Genomic DNA, 21,200 nt, shown 5'->3' with positions numbered 1-21,200 from the left:
AGGACCAGTTTTAGAAAGTTTAACAGAATCAGTGGGGCTATCCTACAAAGCACTACATGGTTTTCAGATGTTTCTTGAAGATGGCTCCTTGGGTGGCAAAAAAATTCTTCTTCCCAGTAGAATTCTAGAAGAGCCACAGAATATTTGTTCATGAAAAATATCAGTTAGTTCCATTTAAACAAATTGACCCGATGAAGATCTAGCTTTACTTAAAAGATTTACATTATGAAATCATCTGCCACTTCTTTAAATACCAAGATCCTCCAGTAAAGACATTAATTCATTTGCAGTTAAATATTTGCCTGAAGGTAAATGTACATGCTTTGCTCTGAGCCTTTGCACATTCTCCTCCTCCTTTCCTATCACCTGGCTTTTACTCATTTGTTTGTGTACTCTAAGTTTCAAAGTTACTAGGCAAGACCTTCCATTCTTTTCTTGATAGCACTTACCACAACTATAATTAATTTTTAAAGTAGTTCTTTGAATGTCTGTCTCCCCTGACAGACTGCAAGCTTCATAAAGGGAAGAGGATGCATGTGTTGTATTCACTGCAATACAGCACCCAGCAGCATATTTAGCCCATAGGAAGAGTCCAATAAACATCTGTGATTATCTATTTAAGATATTTGGTGTTAAAAGAACACCATCCTGGTAAGATACATAAGACACCTTCATACATATATCCTTGGCTAAACTCCAGGAAGCATTATAGCTCTCTAATCAGAGATCACAGTATCATTCCTCAGGGATTCCAATAACTGGGTTTTAAGGAAACAGGGATAGGAAAAATTTCAAACTATTCAACAGAAATCTTTAAATTGCATTTCTCTTCTAATATGCACAGATAAATGGGGCAGAAATAAGGACAACAAGTGAACTATAAACTCCACATCACCCTCTAAAAGGAGGATTATTAGAGAGAGCTGCTGTATCTGCCAGGATACAAAATGGAGATCTGGAATGCTGCTTGCTGTGAGGCAATCCAAAAAAATTTTAACAATCCAGCATTACAGAGAACAGGACCTTGGAAGTATGTAAAAAGTGACCAAAATTTACCATTTCAATGAAAGTTACACACACAATGAAGCTATTAAGGGGAGTAACTGATGTAGCAATTTTAAGACCAAGCACTTTTTCATTTTTACAGCAGTGCAGGGAGAGGCAGAAGGAGGAAAATGCGACAGACACAAGACAGAACGAAATGTATGCTCATATTCACTAATAAATACTGCATGCTGACAAGAGTATAATATCCAAATCAAGAGAAGAGCAATCAGTCTGTAATCAAAGTGGGGAAGGGAGGGACTTACTAGTTATTAGCTGGATGCCAGATACTGCCACACTAAAGGCAAGCTAAGAGAGAAAAGAGGAAGGGCACAAGGGACCTCCTCCAGCAGTATCCACGAGGTAGAAACACTGGTCAAAATGCTAGGAAAGCTCAATGGTAGGGGAAAAACCTAGCAGCACAGAAAAGTAAGGCTAAAAGGTGGAAAGATTAACCAGCAGGGAGAAGATATATGCCTCGAGGGCAGTATGTGCAGGAAGCTGATCATTTGGTTTATTAAACCGATTCCTCTCTGCACCAATCTTCCTAGTATTTTTAAAGAGCCCTCTCTGCATTTGCATGAATAATTTTTTTACAGTTGCACTACCATATATATTTAATATCACCTAGGAGAAACTCAAACTTTCAATCTGCTGCTAAATGTCAGCTGAGTGAGGGTAAAGGACAGGTTTAATAGCCCCAAATTATCTCTCCCTCCTTCCCAAATGAGGGATTTAGGTCTGCTAAAAGGTACAAAGTTCTCTCCAGAGTCCATTCCTTCTGCAAGCCATAGGCCTGATACTAGAGGTTATCTTCTTTTCTGTCGTGACTTCTCCATCTCCTTTGTTCTACTTTTGACTTTAAAAAGCTATGTTAGGATTGGCAATTTTGGCTTATTTACCAAAGCCCAGTTCAGTGGTGTTCAAACTGTGTTCAACAGGGGAGGCCGACTGGGTGGGGCTCGGCACTCCCAAATTCAATTCCATCAGAGCATGCTGTTTTGTATAACGGAGTTCCCAGTAAGAATTAGTGGGGAGAAATTGTTCCACTCCTTTATGGAGTTAATACTTACTACAGTGTGTATTTCAAACCACTTAGTTTTTGTATGTTTTTCACATTGTCTTCTAATGGGCTAACGATTAAGTTTCTGGATCTTTTCCCTCTCCGCAACCATACAGACCCCAAAATGAGTGTTTAAGAATCAATGGAACACACTGCCTTAGTCGACTTAGTCTTAGAACACTGGGGGCTTTATAAAATAATTACATATTTCCATAGGTTAGTGATCTATTTTTCATCATTACAAGACAAATTGGGCAAGGACCAAAGCCGGGGGTGTGGATTGGCACATGTGTTAAGAAGCTTTTACAAAGCCGTAGAATTGACAGGTCAAGCAAAAGATGTGTGGACACTACAGTGAAAGGTGTTCTCCTACAGAAACCGAAAGACTTAAGAGCACATTTCCTAACGGGAAGGACTCCTCTGTCACTCAGAGGCCTCCACGTCCTTCATTCTCAAAAGCTAAGTCTAACCCTTGCTTTGGGGAAATCTTCGAGTCCCTGCTCTTAGTAAAGGGGCAGACTTCCTATAGGCCAGCAGATTAGGGGTCGCCTATTCCTCGCTTCAGGACAATAAAAGGCTACCGAGATGGCAGGCGTAGGAGCTGTGGCGACGGCAACAGGGACACTGGGAAAAGGGGCAGAATCCGCGCCGTCCAGCGGCCCCCAGGCCTGTCAGCTCCTTACCCACCCTCCCACCCGCCCCCATTCTTCGGTCTAAACTTACCAAGTGAGAGCTACGGCCCTGGGCAGGGAGTAACTGGCCTGGGTCGGGTCGAGTTCCGCTGCGCTTCTTAGAGACGCTGCCGGGAAGAGGCTGAAACCCAGTAGCCACCACCGTCGCCACCGCCTCTGTTACTGGGGGGTCTCGCCTCCATCGCTGGCTGCGAGGACTCTGAGGGCACGTGACCGGAAGTACCGAGGCGGGCCTGCCGGGCACGTGACCCAGAGCGCGGCCGCCATGACACCTTCCGCTAGTTCCCTCCCTCCCCCGCCGGTTCCCGCCTGTTTCATTTCCTTTCGCCGGCCTCAAGCTGTGAAGGGTCCCAGGATCCTGGCTGGCTCACCCCTTTGGCCTAACGCTCCTCCGGTCTCCGACGGCGCTGTGTCTTCGGCCAGCAGCAGCCCGCTGACTGCAGGCCGCAGAGAGCGTAATTGCGACCGCGGCCGGAGGGGGAGGGACCACGCGCAAGCAGGGGGCGTAACCCGTCACGTGACAAGGAAGTGCCGTTAATAGCGGTGTCCCTGCGTCCCCGTCGCTTCTGGATGACGTAAACGCGGGAGGGGAGGTACGGAAGGAGGGAAAGACTCTCCGGTATCGTTCTTAGTTGTTCGTTGAGTGTACGGCTTTTAGTTGCTCGGTGAGTGTCCCAGCGGCCATCCGTGAGAGAGGGTCTGATCTATTGAGAATTGGGGGTTTCCGGCCTTGGAAGTGGTGGAGCGGAGCCGAGACCTCTGGGCTGCGGGTCTGTGAGCCTGGCTTGGAAAACATGGTTACCGAAGCTTCTCTCCTCAAGAGATCTGAATACAGTGTTAAAGATATCGCTGCAGAAAAGTTACTAGTTCCGCTAGGGAGCTTCTTGTGGCCAGGGACTGTGTCCGGCGATGGGTACAAAGAATGTTGACTGCATGATGCATGTATGAATCGCCATTTCTCTGTGGCGAAGCGTTCTCTGATTATTACTTCTCGGGTGGAAAGATCCCACTATGGAATGGTGGAATCTCGTATTTACCCTTCGCATAGTATCTTTACTTTTTGCTTAATTCCATCTTTTCCGTCCACGTAGCTAGTGGGGGGAGAAAGAATGCTGTGATTTGCTTTTAATGTGTAAGCAGCAAACACTGTGGTCCGTTGGTGAAATGAGTACTAGGGCGATGATAAAAAGCCTTTTCTTAATCCTACTACTCGTTTATGTTACCATAAAGGATTGCATAGAAGTGGAAAGGTGATTAGATTAGGACTCAGGAGAAGTGGATTCTAGTCACAGCTCTACCTCTCAGGAGCTCTGTAACCTTGGGTAAGCCAACCCCTCAAGAAGTTGTTTTACTGACTTTGGTAAGTATTTATAGCCACCTTCTAATTGTTAAGTTGTTTGTTTGTTTTTGGCTAGAGGTGTGCAGGCTTGACAGAAGTAGTATTTAAACCCAGCTTTGCAGAAAGGTAGGATTTTATTAGTTGGATGAAGATTCAGAAAACAGTATCTATTGAACCACAGAGGCACAGGAAGTTTATACAATGAAAGAGAAACAAAAAATAGCAAGGTATAGTTGGACAATAGGGGTAGAGTGGAAGATGGGGCTGGAAAAATAAATAAGGATGAGATCATAGATTAAGAGGGGGAGCTTTGGAAGGTTTGTACACTGATTTCTTTTTAAAAGTAGGTACTGAAAAAATCTTGTGATTATGGAAAATTGCAAACATAGACACAAGTAGACAGGATAGTAAAATGAACCCCATGTACTCATAACCCATTTTTAACAGTTGTCAACATTCTACTGTTTTTATTACAGAGAATTTAAATGTGTTGGTACTTTTTATATGCATTGTCACATTTGATTAATAGTAGATTCTTATTTGAGCTCAATTCTATGGTAGGTAAGTACTTGCTAGGATGATTATATTTGTGTGAAAATTCCTTTGGGTTTTAGTTGAATCAAAAGTGTGACATGGCTACTTTAAAAACGGTGCTGTTTTAGGTTATAACATAGAAATTTAATGTCCAGATCAAGGAAGTTACTGCTTCTATTCTATTCTTTGTTATTCAGCCACTTAAGGTGTATTATGTTCAGTTCTAGGCACCATATTTTTGGGCAAACTAAATGGCCTTTGTAGAAGGTTGACAAAAATAGAGGAAGTTAGTAATTGTGTCAGAAATTATCGAAGAATTGGGAATGCTAAATTTTTAGAAGACCTGATAACACTTTTCAAATACTGAAGGGTTGTTTTGGGAGAAGTAAACATTCCTTTAAACTGCAGAAGACACAATTAGAAATAATTAGTAAAAGCTCTAAGTGAGCAGATTTTAATATTAAAGAGAGAAAAAGAACAAAGGAAAGTATAAATATAGAGTTGGCTTAACTCTATACCATCTTAATTCTTTTTTTTTTTTAAACGTTTTATTTATTTTTGAGACAGGGAGAGACAGAGCATGAACAGGGGAGGGTCAGAGAGAGGGAGACACAGAATCTGAAACAGGCTCCAGGCTCTGAGTGGTCAGCACAGAGCCCAACGCGGGGCTTGAACTCACGGACCGCGAGATCATGACCTGAGCCGAAGTGGGTCGCTTAACCGACTGAGTCACCCAGGCACCCCATATACCATCTTAATTCTTAACCATCACCCCGCAACTTCTCTCGAGAACTGACATTGGTGACGCTATTTCTTTTCCGTTCTCATTTCCTATTAAATATATATTTTTTGAAAATTAGGAACCTGTTAGTTTAGTTTTTTTTACCTCATTAAATTATAACTTGCAGGACACTGAAATCAAGGCCCGATGGCCTATCCACTTCAGAGTTTAAGATCACAAGTGGAAGAGATAGACAATGTGGACTTGATGTCATTCCTTTCCAGCTTCTTTAGGATCTTATACCATGGTTTTATCTTTTTCTTGTGTCTTTTTCATTCTAAAGACTCTTAGCTACTATTTACAAATCTGTTTGAGTCTCTCCTGGTCAGAAAGTCCAGAGAGATTTTCTCCTTTTCCACCAGATTTCTTGAGTAATTGAAAGGCCTTGTCTTTACTACCTTACTACCCACCACTTTTCTTAAGTCTTTGTTTTCTAGGGTGTGCCCACAGCGCTTCACAGAAATTATGTGATTGCCTAACACCAAATCCTTTGATGTCTTTCTGTTGCCTACCAAATTAAAATTTCTTCAGGTTCTTTGGTTTGAAATTAGAAGTGTTTCATGCTTTGTGTTGAATTACTATTCCACTTTTATTTTTCATTACTCTGTTCCTTGTATCCTGTGTCTCAACCAAAAACTAAACTTGTGTTCTCCAAATGTATCCTCTGTATTTTTGCTTATTGCTGCCCTTACCCTTTTCCTTCTGATAAAAGCCTATTCGGCTCCAGTGCTGCTTCCCTTAGGAAGTTTTCGACAGTTCCCTTTAACTCAGTGTGAAATGTGATTCTTCTGTCCTTTAAGTTCCAACATAGCATTCTGCTTATGTTTTCCTTATTAGGTGTGTGTGTGCGCACGCGCATGTTCTTTTTCTCCTTGTTTATAAAGTGACTGATTTCCAGAATTATTTTGTCATTTCTACCACTGTGTCTCATATTTCACAAGGAACTCAATAAAATGAATGAGTGAAAAGAATGATAGTTTTTTTCTTAGGTCAAGAATTCTCAAAAGAAGTCTTTTTCAAAGATTTTATTTTATTTTATGTTATGTTATGTTTGTTATGTATGTTATGCTATGTTATGTTATGTTATGTTATGTTATGTTATGTTTATGTTGGAGAGAGAGAGTGAAAGAGACAGAGAGAGGACACAAGAGAATCCCAAGCAGGCTCTGCAATGTCAGTGCAGTGTAGCTCAAACCCACGGACCATGAGATTATGACCTGAGTGGAAATCAAGGGTCGGGATGCTCAACTGACTGAGCCACCCAGGCATCCCTAAAGATTTTAAGTAATCTCTACAGCTGACATGGGCTTGAACTCAAAATTCCAAGTTCAGGAGTTGCATGCTTCACTTACTGACCAGCCAGCTGCCCTGGAATTCTTAAATATTTTGAGTATAGGACTACTAAAGATTTGGTTTTCTTTTTGGACTATTATTCTTATACTAAGAATAGTATAACGAAGAGAACATAAGACTATATTATGTGTATGCAATAAAAAACATCGTAAGCTTATGTGTGTTTTGCCACTGGAAGGTACACTCCATGAATGTTAGGACTTTGTTTTGTCCTCTGTTTTATCTCTCCAACCTAGAACAGTGCACAAGTTGGTGCTATTGTAACTGAACAAACATGAGTTCCCTCCTGTGAGTCAAGGTAGAAACTACAATGGGTAGATTTGTTGCACAAAGGAAACTTTATTTGCAGCAAACAAGGAGATCACAGGGAATAACTTTCAAAGCCATGACTCCCTGAGAAAGAGTGAATGTTTGTTTGTTTTAGAGTTAGAATGAGTATTTAGATAAGGGAGACTTGTCACCTCTGTGTAGAGGCCCACGCATGCTCCTTTAGGAAATATGCTTATATGTACATAGTATATCATGTAAAGGAGGCTTGTGCTTCTGTTTAGGTGGAGATTTTCATATTCAAATGAGGTAAAAGTAACTGTCGGTCACTCCCTGGATTACTCCGCAGTCCAGCTGCACTGGCATGAGTCGGGAGGTGAGCTCAAACTGGTCAGGGTGGTTTGGGCCACCAGAACTCCTATCCAGGCACTTGTTGCTTGAGGGGTTGTTTCAGTTTCCATCACATGATGCTATGCCCCTCCGGTCTTTTGCCTGAGTTAAGAGGTAAGCTGGAAAGAAGAGCTTAAGGAAAAATGTAGGACAGAGGTTGGTAGGAGCAAGCAGGTGAGCAGTAAAGGTTGAGGTTTGGGGTCTTGCTGGTAATACTATGTACATATTTGCTGAATAAATAAATAAGTGAATACATGTTCTGAAAAAAACCTGTAAATTAAAAACAAGTACAAGCAGTTGTTTCTGAATTTTTCAGTAGTGTTTGCTTTTTTTTTTTTTAACGTTTATTTTGAGAGAGAGTGTGGGGGGGGGGGGGGGGAGAGACAGAGAGAGAGAGAGGGAGAGAAAATCCCAAGTAGGTTCTGTGTCATCAGTGCAGAAGAGCTTGACACAGGGCTCGATCTCATGAACGCTGAGATCATGACCTGAGCCAAAACCAAGAGTTGGGCACTCAACCTACTGAGCCACCCAGGTGCCCCTGTAGTGTTTGCTTTTATTCTTAATTTGGCACGTTACAAAAAATGGAGAAAAGTTAAATTAACGGGTAAGAATTTTCTTGAATTTTGTTTCTTTTCTGGAAGCTGGTGCAATTTGACAAAAATATACACTTGAGAGTTGCTGAACAGATAACTCTTGTGTTAGTGTACAAAGTCTTCATTGGTTATTTAGCATTTGCTGCTTTGTATTCCTATTCCTATTCATTCCTATCAGTTTTCTTATTGAAGCTCTTACTTTGAGCTGTAATTCTCTGTACCTTACTTCCCACTTAGTAGGTGCATTCATTCATTTAACAGATACTTACTGAGCCCTTGATGGTGTGGAGAAAGAGATCCAGAGGTGTGTTTCTATTGAGCACAGTTAAATTATTGGCTGATAACTATTGAATTTGCTCATAAGGGTTTATAGTTTGAAGCCTTTACAGAATGTTGCCTTTTAATGAGAGACTCTGAAAGGTAGAGGAAGATTTACAACTCAAAAAGTACAACTGAAGTTGCTATTTTACCAAAGAGGAACTTGACCAATTTTTCTCTTACATCCTCCGTTCTACCTACTCACACTGTTAGATAAATAGAGTGGGACAGGATTATGGAGGGACCTTGAGAATCTGGGCTTGATTCTCTGGGAGCTTCAGAGTCAGGGAATGATACAGTACATGCTGATGGTTGCACATAATGTTATCTATGTGTGTTTTCTTTCCTCGTAGATGCTAAGTACCTCCAAAGTAGGGATCCTTATTCCTTTCTCCTGTTTCTCCATGGTCTCTATATATCCATTAAATGCTTGCTAACTAAGCAAGGAGCTTCTAAAAATTATATTTTTTTGCAGGTTTTATTCAGGAATACTGTGCCTGTCACTCAACGTAGTTTCACAATTCCAGCTAAATGACTTTTGTGCCAGTGATACCGGAGTCCTACAGCCATGTACTGGCAGAATTTGAGTCTCTGGATCCATTACTTTCAGCCCTGAGGCTGGACTCCAGTCGTCTAAAGGTGAATTTCTTGATCCATGTATCTGTTTCATGTTCATATTTGTATATTTTGTGCACACTGTTGTATATGCTCCCTGCCGTCTAGTTCTTTATGTTTAATGGAATCATGGGTATTCTTCCCTGTGCTAGTAATACCTTACATACAAGTAGCATGTTCATAGGTCTTTCTTTTTTCTTTTTTTTTGTATTAAAAACATTTTTTTTTTTATATTTGAGAGAGCGAGAGGGAGACAGCGTGAGCGGGGGAGGGGCAGAGAGCAAGAGGGAGACACAGAATCTGAAGCAGGCTCCAGGCTCTGAGCTGTCAGCGCAGAGCCAGATATGAGGCTCGAGCCCACAAACCGTGATGAGAACGTTTCTTGAGCCAAAGTTGATGCTTAACCGACTGAGCCACTCAGGCGTCCCAACTCTTTCTTTTTCTTTTTTTTTTTCCAACGTTTATTTATTTTTGGGACAGAGAGAGATAGAGCATGAACGGGGGAGGGGCAGAGAGAGAGGGAGACACAGAATCGGAAACAGGCTCCAGGCTCTGGGCTGATGGCCATCAGCCCAGAGCCTGACGCAGGGCTCGAACCCACGGACCGCGAGATCGTGACCTGGCTGAAGTCGGACGCTTAACCGACTGCGCCACCCAGGCGCCCCTTCTTTTTTTTTTTAACTTGTTTTATTTTTTATTTTTTTTAATTTACTTCCAAATTAGTTAGCATATAGTGCAACAATGATTTCAGGAGTAGATTCCTTAGTGCCCCTTATCTATTTAGCCCATCCACCCTCCCAAAACCCCTCCCGTAACCCTCAGTTTGTTCTCCATATTTATGAGTCTCTTCTGTTTTGTTCCCCTCACTGTTTTTATATTATTTTTGTTTCCCTTCCCTTATGTTCATCTGTTTTGTCTTTTTTTTTTTTTTTTTTTTTTTTTTTTTTTTTTTTTTTTTTTTTTTTTCAACGTTTATTTATTTTGGGGACAGAGAGAGACAGAGCATGAACGGGGCAGGGGCAGAGAGAGAGGGAGACACAGAATCGGAAACAGGCTCCAGGCTCTGAGCCATCAGCCCAGAGCCCGACGCGGGGCTCGAACTCCCGGACCGCGAGATCGTGACCTGGCTGAAGTCGGACGCTTAACCGACTGCGCCACCCAGGCGCCCCTGTTTTGTCTTTTAAAGTCCTCAGATGAGTGAAGTGATATGATTTTTGTCTTTCTCTGACTGACTAATTTCACTTAGCATAATACTCTCCACTTCTATCCACATAGTTGCAAATGGCAAGATTTCATTCTTTTTGATTGCTGAGTAATAAATACTCCATTGTATATCTATACCATATCTTTTTTATCCATTCATCCATTGGTGGACATTTGGGCTCTTCCCATACTTTGGCTATTGTTGATAGTGCTGCTATAAACATGGGGGTGCACGTGTCCCTTCGAAACAGCACACCTGTATCCTGTGGATAAATGCCTAGTAGTGCAATTGCTGGGTCGTAGGGTAGTTCTATTTTTAGTTTTTTGAGGAACCTCCATACCGTTTTCCAGAGTGGCTGCACCAACTTGCATTCCCTTCCCAACTCTTTCTTGATTTACTTTCTGAGCTATTATTTGAATTCTTTCCCATTCTTGAAATGATATTGATTGTTCAGATTTTTTTTTTCCTTCACAATAATCTTGCTGTTTTCCCTAAGAAAGTAATGTACTTGGTTGAAAATAAATAGTATAAATGAGCATACCTGGGGCGCCTGGGTGGCGCAGTCGGTTAAGCGTCCGACTTCAGCCAGGTCACGATCTCGCGGTCCGTGTGTTCTCAGTTTTTAACAGTCTCTTATGCTTTGGCTCTCTCCCACTCTAACCTCTTTTTTTTTTTTTTTTTTCCTTCCCCTCCCCCATGGGTTCCTGTTAAGTTTCTCAGGATCCACATAAGAGTGAAACCATATGGTATCTGTCTTTCTCTGTATGGCTTATTTCACTTAGCATCACACTCTCCAGTTCCATCCACGTTGCTACAAAAGGCCATATTTCATTTTTTCTCATTGCCACGTAGTATTCCATTGTGTATATAAACCACAATTTCTTTATCCATTCCTCAGTTGATGGACATTTAGGCTCTTTCCATAATTTGGCTATTGTTGACAGTGCTGCTATGAACATTGGGGTACAAGTGCCCCTATGCATCAGTACTCCTGTATCCCTTGGATAAATTCCTAGCAGTGCTATTGCTGGGTCATAGGGTAGGTCTATTTTTAATTTTCTGAGGAACCTCCACACTGCTTTCCAGAGCGGCTGCACCAAGTTGCATTCCCACCAACAGTGCAAGAGGGTTCCCGTTTCTCCACATCCTCTCCAGCATCTATAGTCTCCTGATTTGTTCATTTTGGCCACTCTGACTGGCGTGAGGTGATACCTGAGTGTGGTTTTGATTTGTATTTCCCTGATAAGGAGCGACGCTGAACATCTTTTCATGTGCCTGTTGGCCATCTGGATGTCTTCTTTAAAATTTTTTTTTTTTTTTCAACGTTTATTTATTTTTGGGACAGAGAGAGACAGAGCATGAACGGGGGAGGGGCAGAGAGAGAGGGAGACACAGAATCGGAAACAGGCTCCAGGCTCCAAGCCATCAGCCCAGAGCCCGACGCGGGGCTCGAACTCACGGACCGCGAGATCGTGACCTGGCTGAAGTCGGACGCTTAACCGACTGCGCCACCCAGGCGCCCCTGGATGTCTTCTTTAGAGAAGTGTCTATTCATGTTTTCTGCCCATTTCTTCACTGGGTTATTTGTTTTTCGGGTGTGGAGTTTGGTGAGCTCTTTATAGATTTTAGATACTAGCCCTTTGTCCGATATGTCATTTGCAAATATCTTTTCCCATTCCGTTGGTTGTCTTTTAGTTTTGTTGGTTGTTTCCTTTGCTGTGCAGAAGCTTTTTATCTTCATAAGGTCCCAGTAATTCACTTTTGCTTTTAATTCCCTTGCCTTTGGGGATGTGTCGAGTAAGAGATTGCTACGGCTGAGGTCAGAGAGGTCTTTTCCTGCTTTCTCCTCTAAGGTTTTGATGGTTTCCTGTCTCACATTTAGGTCCTTTATCCATTTTGAGTTTATTTTTGTAAATGGTGTGAGAAAGTGCTCTAGTTTCAACCTTCTGCATGTTGCTGTCCAGTTCTCCCAGCACCATTTGTTAAAGAGGCTGTCTTTTTTCCATTGGATGTTCTTTCCTGCTTTGTCAAAGATGAGTTGGCCATACGTTTGTGGGTCTAGTTCTGGGGTTTCTATTCTATTCCATTGGTCTGTGTGTCTGTTTTTGTGCCAGAGGGGTTGATTTCAGTTAGACTTTTTTTTTTTTTTTTAAGTTTATTTTTGAGAGAGAGAATGAGCAGGGGAGGGGCAGAGTGAAAGAATCCCAAGCAGGCTCTGTGCTGTTAGAGCAGAGCCTGACACAGGGCTTGAACTCATGAACCGTGAGATCATGACCTGAGCTGAAATCAGTAGTTGGATGCTTAACCGACTGAGCCACCCAGGCACCCGTCTTTAATCCATTTTGAGTTTATTTTTCTGTAGGTGAAAGAAAGTGGTCCAGTTTCATTCTTTGCCTGTTGCTGTCTAGAGTCTTCAATACCATTTGTTGAAGAGTGTCTTTTTCCCATTTATTCCTCCTTTGTTGAAGATTAATTGACCATATAATTGTGCTTTTATTTCTGGGTTTTCTGTTCTATTCCCTTGATCTGTGTGTCTATTTTTATGCTAGTACTATACTGTTTTAATTACTACCATTTTGTAATATAACTTGAAATCTGAACTTGTGATACTTCCAGTGTTTCCAAAATTGCTTTGGCTATTCAAGACCTTGTGTAGTTCCATGCAAAATTTAGGATGGATTGTTCTAGTTCTGTGAAAAATGCTGTTGGTGTTTTGATAGGGATTGCATTTAAACTATAGATTGCTTTGAATAGTATAAACATTTTAACAATATTCTGCCAATCCATGAGCATGGAATATCTTTCCATTTCTTTGCATCGTCTTGAATTTTTTTCATCAGTGTTTTATATAGTTTTCAGAGTACAGGATTTTCACCTGTTTGGTTAAATTTATTCCTAGATATTTTATTGTTTTAGGGGTAGTTGTAAACGGGATTGTTTTCTTAATTTCACTTTCTGCTGCTTCATTGTTAGTGTATAGGAATGCAAAAGATTTCTGTGCATTGATTTTGTATCCTGTTAGTTTACTATTCATTCATTTATCATTTCTCCTGGTTTTCATTTATCAGTTTTAGTGGTTTTTTGATGGTGTCTTTAGTGTTTTCTCTATATAGTAACATGTTATCTGCAAATAGTGGGAGTTTTACTTTTTCCATACCAATTTGGATGCCTTCTATTTTTTTATGTTGTCTAATAGCCGTGTCTAGGACTTCCAGTATTATGTTTAATAAAAGTGGTAAGAGTGGATATCCTTGTCTTGTTCCTGACCTTAAGGGGAAAGCTCTGTTTTTCACCATTAAGTATGATGTTGGCTGTGGGTTTTTCATATAAGGTCCTTATTGTGTTGAGGTATGTTCCCTCTAGACCTACTTTGCAGAGGGTTTTTATCATGAATGGATGTTGTACTTTGGCAAATGCTTTTTCTCCATCTGTTGAAATGATTATATGGTTTTATCCTCTTATTGATGTGATGTGTCACATTGTTTGTGAATATTGAACCATTCTTGTATCCTGGGACTAAGTCCCACTTGATAAAGATATAATATTTTTTGATGTGTTCTTGGATTCAGCTTACTAATATTTTGTTGAGGATATTTGCATCGATATTCATGAGAGATTTTGAACTGTAGGTTTTTGTTTTTGTTTTTGTTTTTGTTTTTTTTTGTGGTGTTTTTATCTGGTTTTGGTATCAGGGTGATACTGGCTTCATAGAATGAATTTGGAAATTTTTCTTCCTCTTGTATTTTTTGGAACAATTTGAGAAGAATAGGTATTAACTCTTTTTTTTAATGTTTGACAGAATTTGCCTGTGAAGCCATCTGGTCCTGGACTTTTTGTTTGTTGTGAGTTTCTTATTACTGATTTAATTATTTTGCTGGTAATTGGTCTCTTTAGATTTTCTATTTCCTCCTACTTTAATTTGGGGAGGTTATACATTTCTAAGAACTTATCCATTTCTTTCAAGTTGTCCAATTTGTTGACATACAGGTTTTTATAATATTCTGATATAATTGCTTGTATTTCTATGGTGTTATTTGTGATTTTTCCTCTTTCATTAGTGGCTTTGTTTATTTGGGTTCTGTCTCTTTTTTTTTAATGAGTCTGGCTACAGGTTTGTCAATTTTGTTGATCTTTTCAAAGAACCAGCTCCTGAGAGCCCCTGGTTTGAGTGTCTGACTCTTGATTTTGGCTCAGGTCATGATCCCAAGGTTGTGGGATCAAGCCCCACCTTGGGCTCTGTGCTGAGCATGGAGCCTGCTTAAGATTCTCCTTCTCTCTCTCTCTCTCTCTGTCTCTCTCTCTCTCTCCCCCTTCTTCTCTCCCCCACTTGCATGCATGCACTCTCTCTCTCTCTCTTAAACACACACACACACACACACACACACACACTCAAAGAACCAGCTCCTGGATTCATTGATCTGCTGTATTGTTTTTTTTAGTTTCTATATCATTTATTTCTGCTCTGATCTTTATTATTTCCTTCCTTTTCCTGGGTTTGAATTTTATTCTTCTTTTTCTAGCTCTTTTAGGTGTGAGGTTATTTTTCCTGCTTCTTGAGGTAGGCCTGTATTGCTATAAACTGCCTTCTTGGAACTTCTTTTGCTGCATCCCAAAGATTTTGGACTGTTGTGTTTTCATTTTCATTTGTTTCCATGTAATTTTTAAGTTCTTCTTTAATTTCTTGTTTGATCCATTCATTGTTTAGTAGCATGTTATTTAACCTCCCTGTATTGTGCTCTTTCCAATTTTTTTCTTGTGATTGATTTCTAGTTTCATAGTATTGTGGTCAGAAAAGATGCATGGTATGACTTCAATTTTTTGAATTTGTTGAGACTTGTTTTGTGGCCTAATGTGTAATCTGTTCTGGAGAATGTTCCGTGTGCACTTGAAAAGAATGTTGCATTCTGCTGTTTTAGGGTGGAATTTCCTGAAGATGTCTGTTAAATTCATCTATTCCAGTGTGTCAAAGCCCCGGTTTCCTTGTTGATTTTCTATTTGGATGATATGTCCATTGATCTAAGTCAGGTGTTCCAGTCCCCTGCTATTATTACGTCACTGTATGTATATATAGTGTATATGTATTTGTATACACACACATACACACACACACACACTATTAATATATATATTGATTGTTTCCCAAAGGCTTTCTTTTTTTCTGACTCTTCCTTTTACCTGGTAAGGTAAACCTTTCTAAGAAACCCCAGCAGGCTTAGTCTTATTAGCTGGAGTTTAGTCAGATATCTCTCACTAGCTTCAGGAAAAACTGAGTAAATGAATATTTAGATTTTCCAGCTTCTGTGGTGGAAAGCAAGGTTGAAGAGGGTTGGGAGTGTCTGTTCATCAGCAAAGCAACAAATTTTGCCACAGGGTGTTGGGCACAGCATGGCCACTGTTTTCTGTGGTAGATAAGGAAAGGAATTAGCAGGCTGAGGGTCTAACAGCATAGTGACCTGCATCTGTGTCCTCTATAGTCTCACCCATTCTAAAAGCTGTGGGTGATTTGTGTGCTAATTATGTGGACTAGAAATGATTCAAGTGAGTAAATGGTTAAAGCAGTTGCTTTATCCCCTGGGGACTTACTTGGTCTTTCATCTTTGTGGTCAGCAGTGGAATGATTTAGCCAAATTACACAAAAGATGAATGATCTGATAACTGGATTTTGCCAAGGGAAAATTACTCATTTGTATAATTGAGCCTATTCAGTCATTTTGAGATTTAGTTAAAAATTTAAAACCACAATGTTCTGTCTGTGTCTTGTGCTCGAATGAGAAGCTGAGTGCCATAACATGGTGTCCAGCTGGGCAGGAAGTGGGGTGGGGGAGGAACCTGCTACACAGATCTTAGTATTTATTTATTTTTTTTAATTTTTTTTTTTCAACGTTTATTTATTTTTGGGACAGAGAGAGACAGAGCATGAACGGGGGAGGAGCAGAGAGAGAGGGAGACACAGAATCGGAAACAGGCTCCAGGCTCTGAGCCATCAGCGCAGAGCCTGACGCGGGGCTCGAACTCCCGGACCGCGAGATCGTGACCTGGCTGAAGTCGGACGCTTAACCGACTGCGCCACCCAGGCGCCCCTGGATCTTAGTATTTATGTCTAGTAGTTTCTTTTATTTAGTTACGTGACTACGATCATCTCACCCTTGTCTGTTTACGTGTTTTCAGTGCACGAGCATAGCTGTGTCTCGGAAATGGCTGGCTTTAGGCAGTTCGGGAGGAGGACTCAATCTCATTCAGAAGGAAGGCTGGAAGCACAGGCTTTTTCTTTCACACAGGGTAAGCTTAATTAATCATAGTTCTGTCATGCCATTCGGAGTATCTTTCATAAATCCCAATTTCTCCATTATGAATAATCATTTGGAGTAAAAGAGGAATGTAAATCTTGAGATTTAAAAGTAAAAAAATTACCATTTTTGAGAAGCCTAATATTTTTCCTTTTGTGTTCTAGGAAGGTGCAATTTCTCAGGTTGCCTGTTGTTTACATGATGATGATTATGTTGCTGTAGCTACCAGGTAAGAAACTGCTTTAAAATTATCTGATCTTGGGGCACCTGGGTGGCGCAGTCGGTTAAGCGTCCGACTTCAGCCAGGTCACGATCTCGCGGTCTGTGGGTTTGAGCCCCGCGTCAGGCTCTGGGCTGATGGCTCGGAGCCTGGAGCCTGTTTCCGATTCTGTGTCTCCCTCTCTCTCTGCCCCTCCCCCGTTCATGCTCTGTCTCTCTCTGTCCCAAAAATAAATAAACGTTGAAAAAAAAAAAATAAAAAAAAAAAAATTATCTGATCTTTTCTAAGTACATTTTAAATTGACAAGCCCTAGCTATGTGTTTTTTAGGGGCTAACCATCCTGGTTTATCTATGACTGTCCCAATTTTAGCACTGAAAGTCCTGAGTCCTAAGGAAATCTCTCAGTTCCCAGCAAACCAGGACAGACATTTGGTCACCCTATGGTTTATGGAAAATGTCAGTATGACACAACAACATTTCAGTGGCCTTAAAAGCGAAAGGTAACAGAGATAATTTAGAACATCTTAAGTTCTCTTGTACTGGATTTGTGGACTAAAGAAAGGAAATTAGTACCTTGACTTCCTACTTCCTTTTTTTGACAAACAGGAGTTTGCATATATATTTAATATAACTGATACTGTGATACAAATATATTGTACCTTTTTGACCCTTGCCAAAAATTTGCTTCTGTGATTCAATTCTTACAGTCAAGGTCTCGTAGTTATTTGGGAATTAAATCAGGAGCGTCGTGGGAAACCAGAACGAATTTATGTGTCTTCAGAACACAAAGGCCGAAAAGTTACAGCTCTCTGTTGGGATACAGCTATTCTTAGAGTTTTTGTAGGTGATCATTTGGGGAAAGTTTCTGCCATCAAACTCAACACTTCTAAACAAGTAAAGGTGAGAGCCAGTCCAATTCTTTGTGTATGTGGTGAGATAGAAGATATTGTCTTAACAGAATTTCAGTTGAGGGACACAATTTTACCTACTCTTTCTTGGGGGACTGATCTAGAGCCCACACTATTAATTTTGTGGAGAACAGTTTATGTGTAGCCTGGTTTAGCTTAATACTGTTGCAGGATGGCTTCTGTGAGCTAACTTCAATAATTTGCACATTGTCTATTACAGTACTCTGTAATTTACCTATATGGCTCACTTAAATAAAGCATTACTGCTAAACTGTTAATAAAGATAAGATGCCGCTTTATTAGTTGTGTGAGTAAAATGACAAACATAGAAATGGTACTACTTGCCCAGGCTCCTATTCTCTTGGTCCCTGATTAAAAGAAACTCATGAGTCTAGGTATATTTTTTTTGACAATGGATGTAACTTACTGTGAACTGAATCTTAAAGGCACCTCCTGGATTGTGCTCAGCTGCACGGGTCCCAGGCTTCCTGCCAAAGTTGTTGCAGTAGAAGGGTTGAGTATCAGGTTACCCTGACAGAATGCTCCAGTCTCTCATTAAGGCAGAGCAGACCAGGGGTGCCTAGGTGGCTCAGTCGGTTAAGTGTCCGACTTAATTTCAGCTCAGGTCTTGATCTCATGGTTCATAAGAGCTCCGCATCAGGCCTTGTGCTGATAACACACAGCCTGGTTGGATTTCTCTTTCTCCCTCTCTCTCTCTCTGCCCGTTCCTCGCTTGTGTTCTCTCTCTCTTTCTAACTTAAAAAAAAAAAAAGGCAGAGCAGACCAACTTCTTACAGTCCCTCTCCTCCAGGACTGTTAAAGTGGGGAACTTGGCTTATTTCCATGTAGGATCTTTGGCAAAAAAGAAGAAATCTAACTACCATTGGCTAAATTATTTTATTTTAATTAACATATCAGAATATTCTTCTGGTTTGGTCATGGTGACCCTTCAAAGTTGCCACTTGATTCCTAACATATTTTTGATCCCAAATATAGTTGGAACGTTATAGGTAGTATAGTCCTAATTTGTCTTTTTTCCGAAGGAAGAAGTACTGTCTTCTGTGTGACAAAATTCTCTCACGTGTTCCAAAACTTGTTTCACCTTGTTATTCCAATTTCTAAGATTAGATAACCAGAAACAGTCTTAAGAGTTGTCTTCTACAGTTACGTAACAAATTATTTCACAGAACCTTTAAATGAGTGAAGCTTTGATATCCTAACAGGCAAATTAAATTTTGACCCATTAAAAATTTTTCTTTTGCTGTCCAAAGTTATTTTCACTTAAAAGGTAAAGGAGATCACATGTATATGTAAAGATAAATCTTCTTTCCTTATCATGTCTTTTTTAGGCAGCTGCTGCTTTTGTGATGTTTCCTGTTCAGACAATAACAACAGTTGACTCCTGTGTTGTCCAGTTAGATTATTTGGATGGAAGACTACTTATATCCTCACTTACTCGATCCTTCTTGTGTGACACTGAGAGGTATATTGACCAACTGTGGGTCATAGGTTATGCAGAATTCTAGAACTTTCGGAGACTTAGAAGTCATTTAGTCCAAACCCCTCAGTTCAGTAATACGGATGTTAATGAGGAACAAGCTGTGTGCAAGCTGATGTTAGGGAGTAGGAAAGACATAGAGGAGACTGAGCCAGTGGGCGACGAAGACATATGTTCACTTAACTCTCCATGAAGTGTGGTCAAAGAGTCATGAGGGAAGGCCAAACAAAGGCCTGTTTTGATATGGGGAATCAGGAAGTCTTCCTTGATTAAATTTGTTGTTGTTTAGATTTGTTGTGTGTTTAGTAGAATGTTACTAATGGGTAAAGCTGGGTGAAGAATAAGAACTTTGAGAATATCTATTTTATTGAAATCTCAAGGGTGGAGTTAAGGTTCAGTGAGTGGCAAAGACGTGTATTGGAGGTAGCTGTGAAACACCAGAACAGAAACATCTTGAAATCAATATTATGTGTGACTGTGCTGAAGTTCCTCAGCCATTCTCACTGCAGGGAAATTTTCACTGGTGGTTCCTTTTTCCCCACTACCATATTCTTTAGGACCAGCCACTCTTTAAACTATTTATTAAGGAGAATTTTGAGCATACATAAAAGAATTGTATATTGAACCCCCATGAACCCACCAGCCAGCTTCAATAATTTTGATGATGATTTTGGTAGGCTAAATTTGGAGTAAAACAGGAAGGAAGGGACATTTTAGCAGGAAGGAACAGTCTCTTGTGGACAAGTGAGAAAGAATTGGGCATATTTTAAAACCTTCCAGTCTGGCGTAAGTAGGGGAGTTGTGGAAGATCGAGTTGGTAAATTGGTTCCACAGTGAGAGTGACAGCCTTAAATGTCACATTAATTAGGTGGGGTTTTAGATCATTTTAAGAAGTGTGCTTAAAGAATATCAGGGTTTGAGGGGCGCCTGGGTGGCTCAGTCGGTTGAGCGTCCGACTTCGGCTCGGGTCACGATCTCGCATTCTGTGAGTTCGAGCCCCGCGTCGGGCTCTGGGCTGATGGCTCGGAGCCTGGAGCCTGCTTCTGATTCTGTGTCTCCCTCTCTCTCTGCCCCTCCCCCATTCATGCTCTGTCTCTCTCTGTCTCAAAAATAAATGAACGTAAAAAAAAAAAAAATATCAGGGTTTGAAAATTGATTTCATTAGAACTATCCAGGCTTGGAAAGTCTTTATGTATTTCCAGGACTTCATGTATCTGTTAGAAGGCTGCTATTTTAGAAAGCAGGAGTTGTTTATTACAAAAGGTTTGAAGGAGTGTTTGCTGACTGTCAGGGATGGTAGAGGGAAGGTTGGGAAGAAGGTGTACTTTGTATTTTTTTGGATGGGGAAAGGCAAGTGGGAAGGAGGCCAGTTATAGCAGGTGGTAGGTGTGTGATATCAGAGAACCTAGCTGGATAGCAGAGAGGCAATGGTCAGTTTACATGAAATTCATGGGAAGGAGGATGTATCTGGTTCTGACTTGTTTCAGACTATATACATCAGTGATGAAGTTAGATGTGGAGAACTGGAGATCACCTAGTGCCACCCTTTCATTCTTGGAGCTTGTTTGATATCACACAGCTGAGAAGAGACAGGCGAGACTACGTTTCTGTCTTGATTCAGTGCCCTTGCTCTTAACCTCACAGTTACCTCATACATCCTTTGAACATTGGACCTTTGGTCATTAACTCCACGCTTGAGATTTTGGGGAAGTATTTGTTAGTTTCACCAAATTGGTAACTATTCTTCATCTGTAGGTTTCCAAGTTTACAAAGTGGCCCTGTGTAGAAAGCTATATGATAGACTTTATAAAAAAAGACCTAAGTAAGTAGAGGTTTATTTTTCCTTCTGTGCAGTGGAATTGCTGATCTTCATTTTCCCATTTCACAGGGATGTAGCTAGAGTTGGTTATGAGAATAACATAGATTCTGCTGCTAAAATAACACATTCTAGAAATGCCCACTTCCTGTTAGCTAGAATTCAGTTTGGGGGGACATGAATAGTACAATAATTTTAAAAATTCATTTATGTTTAATTTTTTTTTGTTTGTTTCAACTTATATTCCCTCCCAACAAATAGCATTAAAAAAAACAACA

The 21,200-nt window shown here is 40.6% G+C and overlaps 2 protein-coding genes across 6 annotated transcripts in view; one reads left to right on the top strand and one right to left on the bottom strand.

Moving 5' to 3' along the window:
* GTF2H1 (general transcription factor IIH subunit 1) overlaps nt 1–3,311 on the bottom strand; it is a 38,305-nt gene extending 34,994 nt beyond the window's left edge. Inside the window, exon 1 of the mRNA XM_030331108.2 lies at nt 2,831–3,311. The gene's annotated coding sequence lies outside the window, so the exon portion shown is untranslated. The remainder of the gene's footprint in view (nt 1–2,830) is intronic.
* Nucleotides 3,312–3,356: 45 nt separating this feature from the next.
* The window catches only part of HPS5 (HPS5 biogenesis of lysosomal organelles complex 2 subunit 2), a 41,822-nt gene continuing 23,978 nt past the window's right edge, over nt 3,357–21,200 (top strand). For 2 of the 5 annotated variants that reach the window (XM_030331106.1, XM_030331101.1), the window contains exons 1-6: nt 3,357–3,464; nt 8,850–9,013; nt 16,362–16,472; nt 16,645–16,709; nt 17,408–17,600; nt 18,958–19,091. In XM_030331106.1, the coding sequence (XP_030186966.1) occupies nt 8,906–9,013; nt 16,362–16,472; nt 16,645–16,709; nt 17,408–17,600; nt 18,958–19,091 (611 nt within the window). In that variant the 5' untranslated portion in view covers nt 3,357–3,464; nt 8,850–8,905. The other 3 variants (XM_030331104.1, XM_030331103.1, XM_030331105.1) reach the window with 3 other exon arrangements.

Source organism: Lynx canadensis, chromosome D1 (assembly GCF_007474595.2).
Source record: "Lynx canadensis isolate LIC74 chromosome D1, mLynCan4.pri.v2, whole genome shotgun sequence".
NCBI classification, from domain to species: Eukaryota; Metazoa; Chordata; class Mammalia; order Carnivora; family Felidae; genus Lynx; species Lynx canadensis.
Note: the sequence above shows the minus strand (reverse complement) of the source record. Positions and strands in the feature narration are given on the sequence as shown.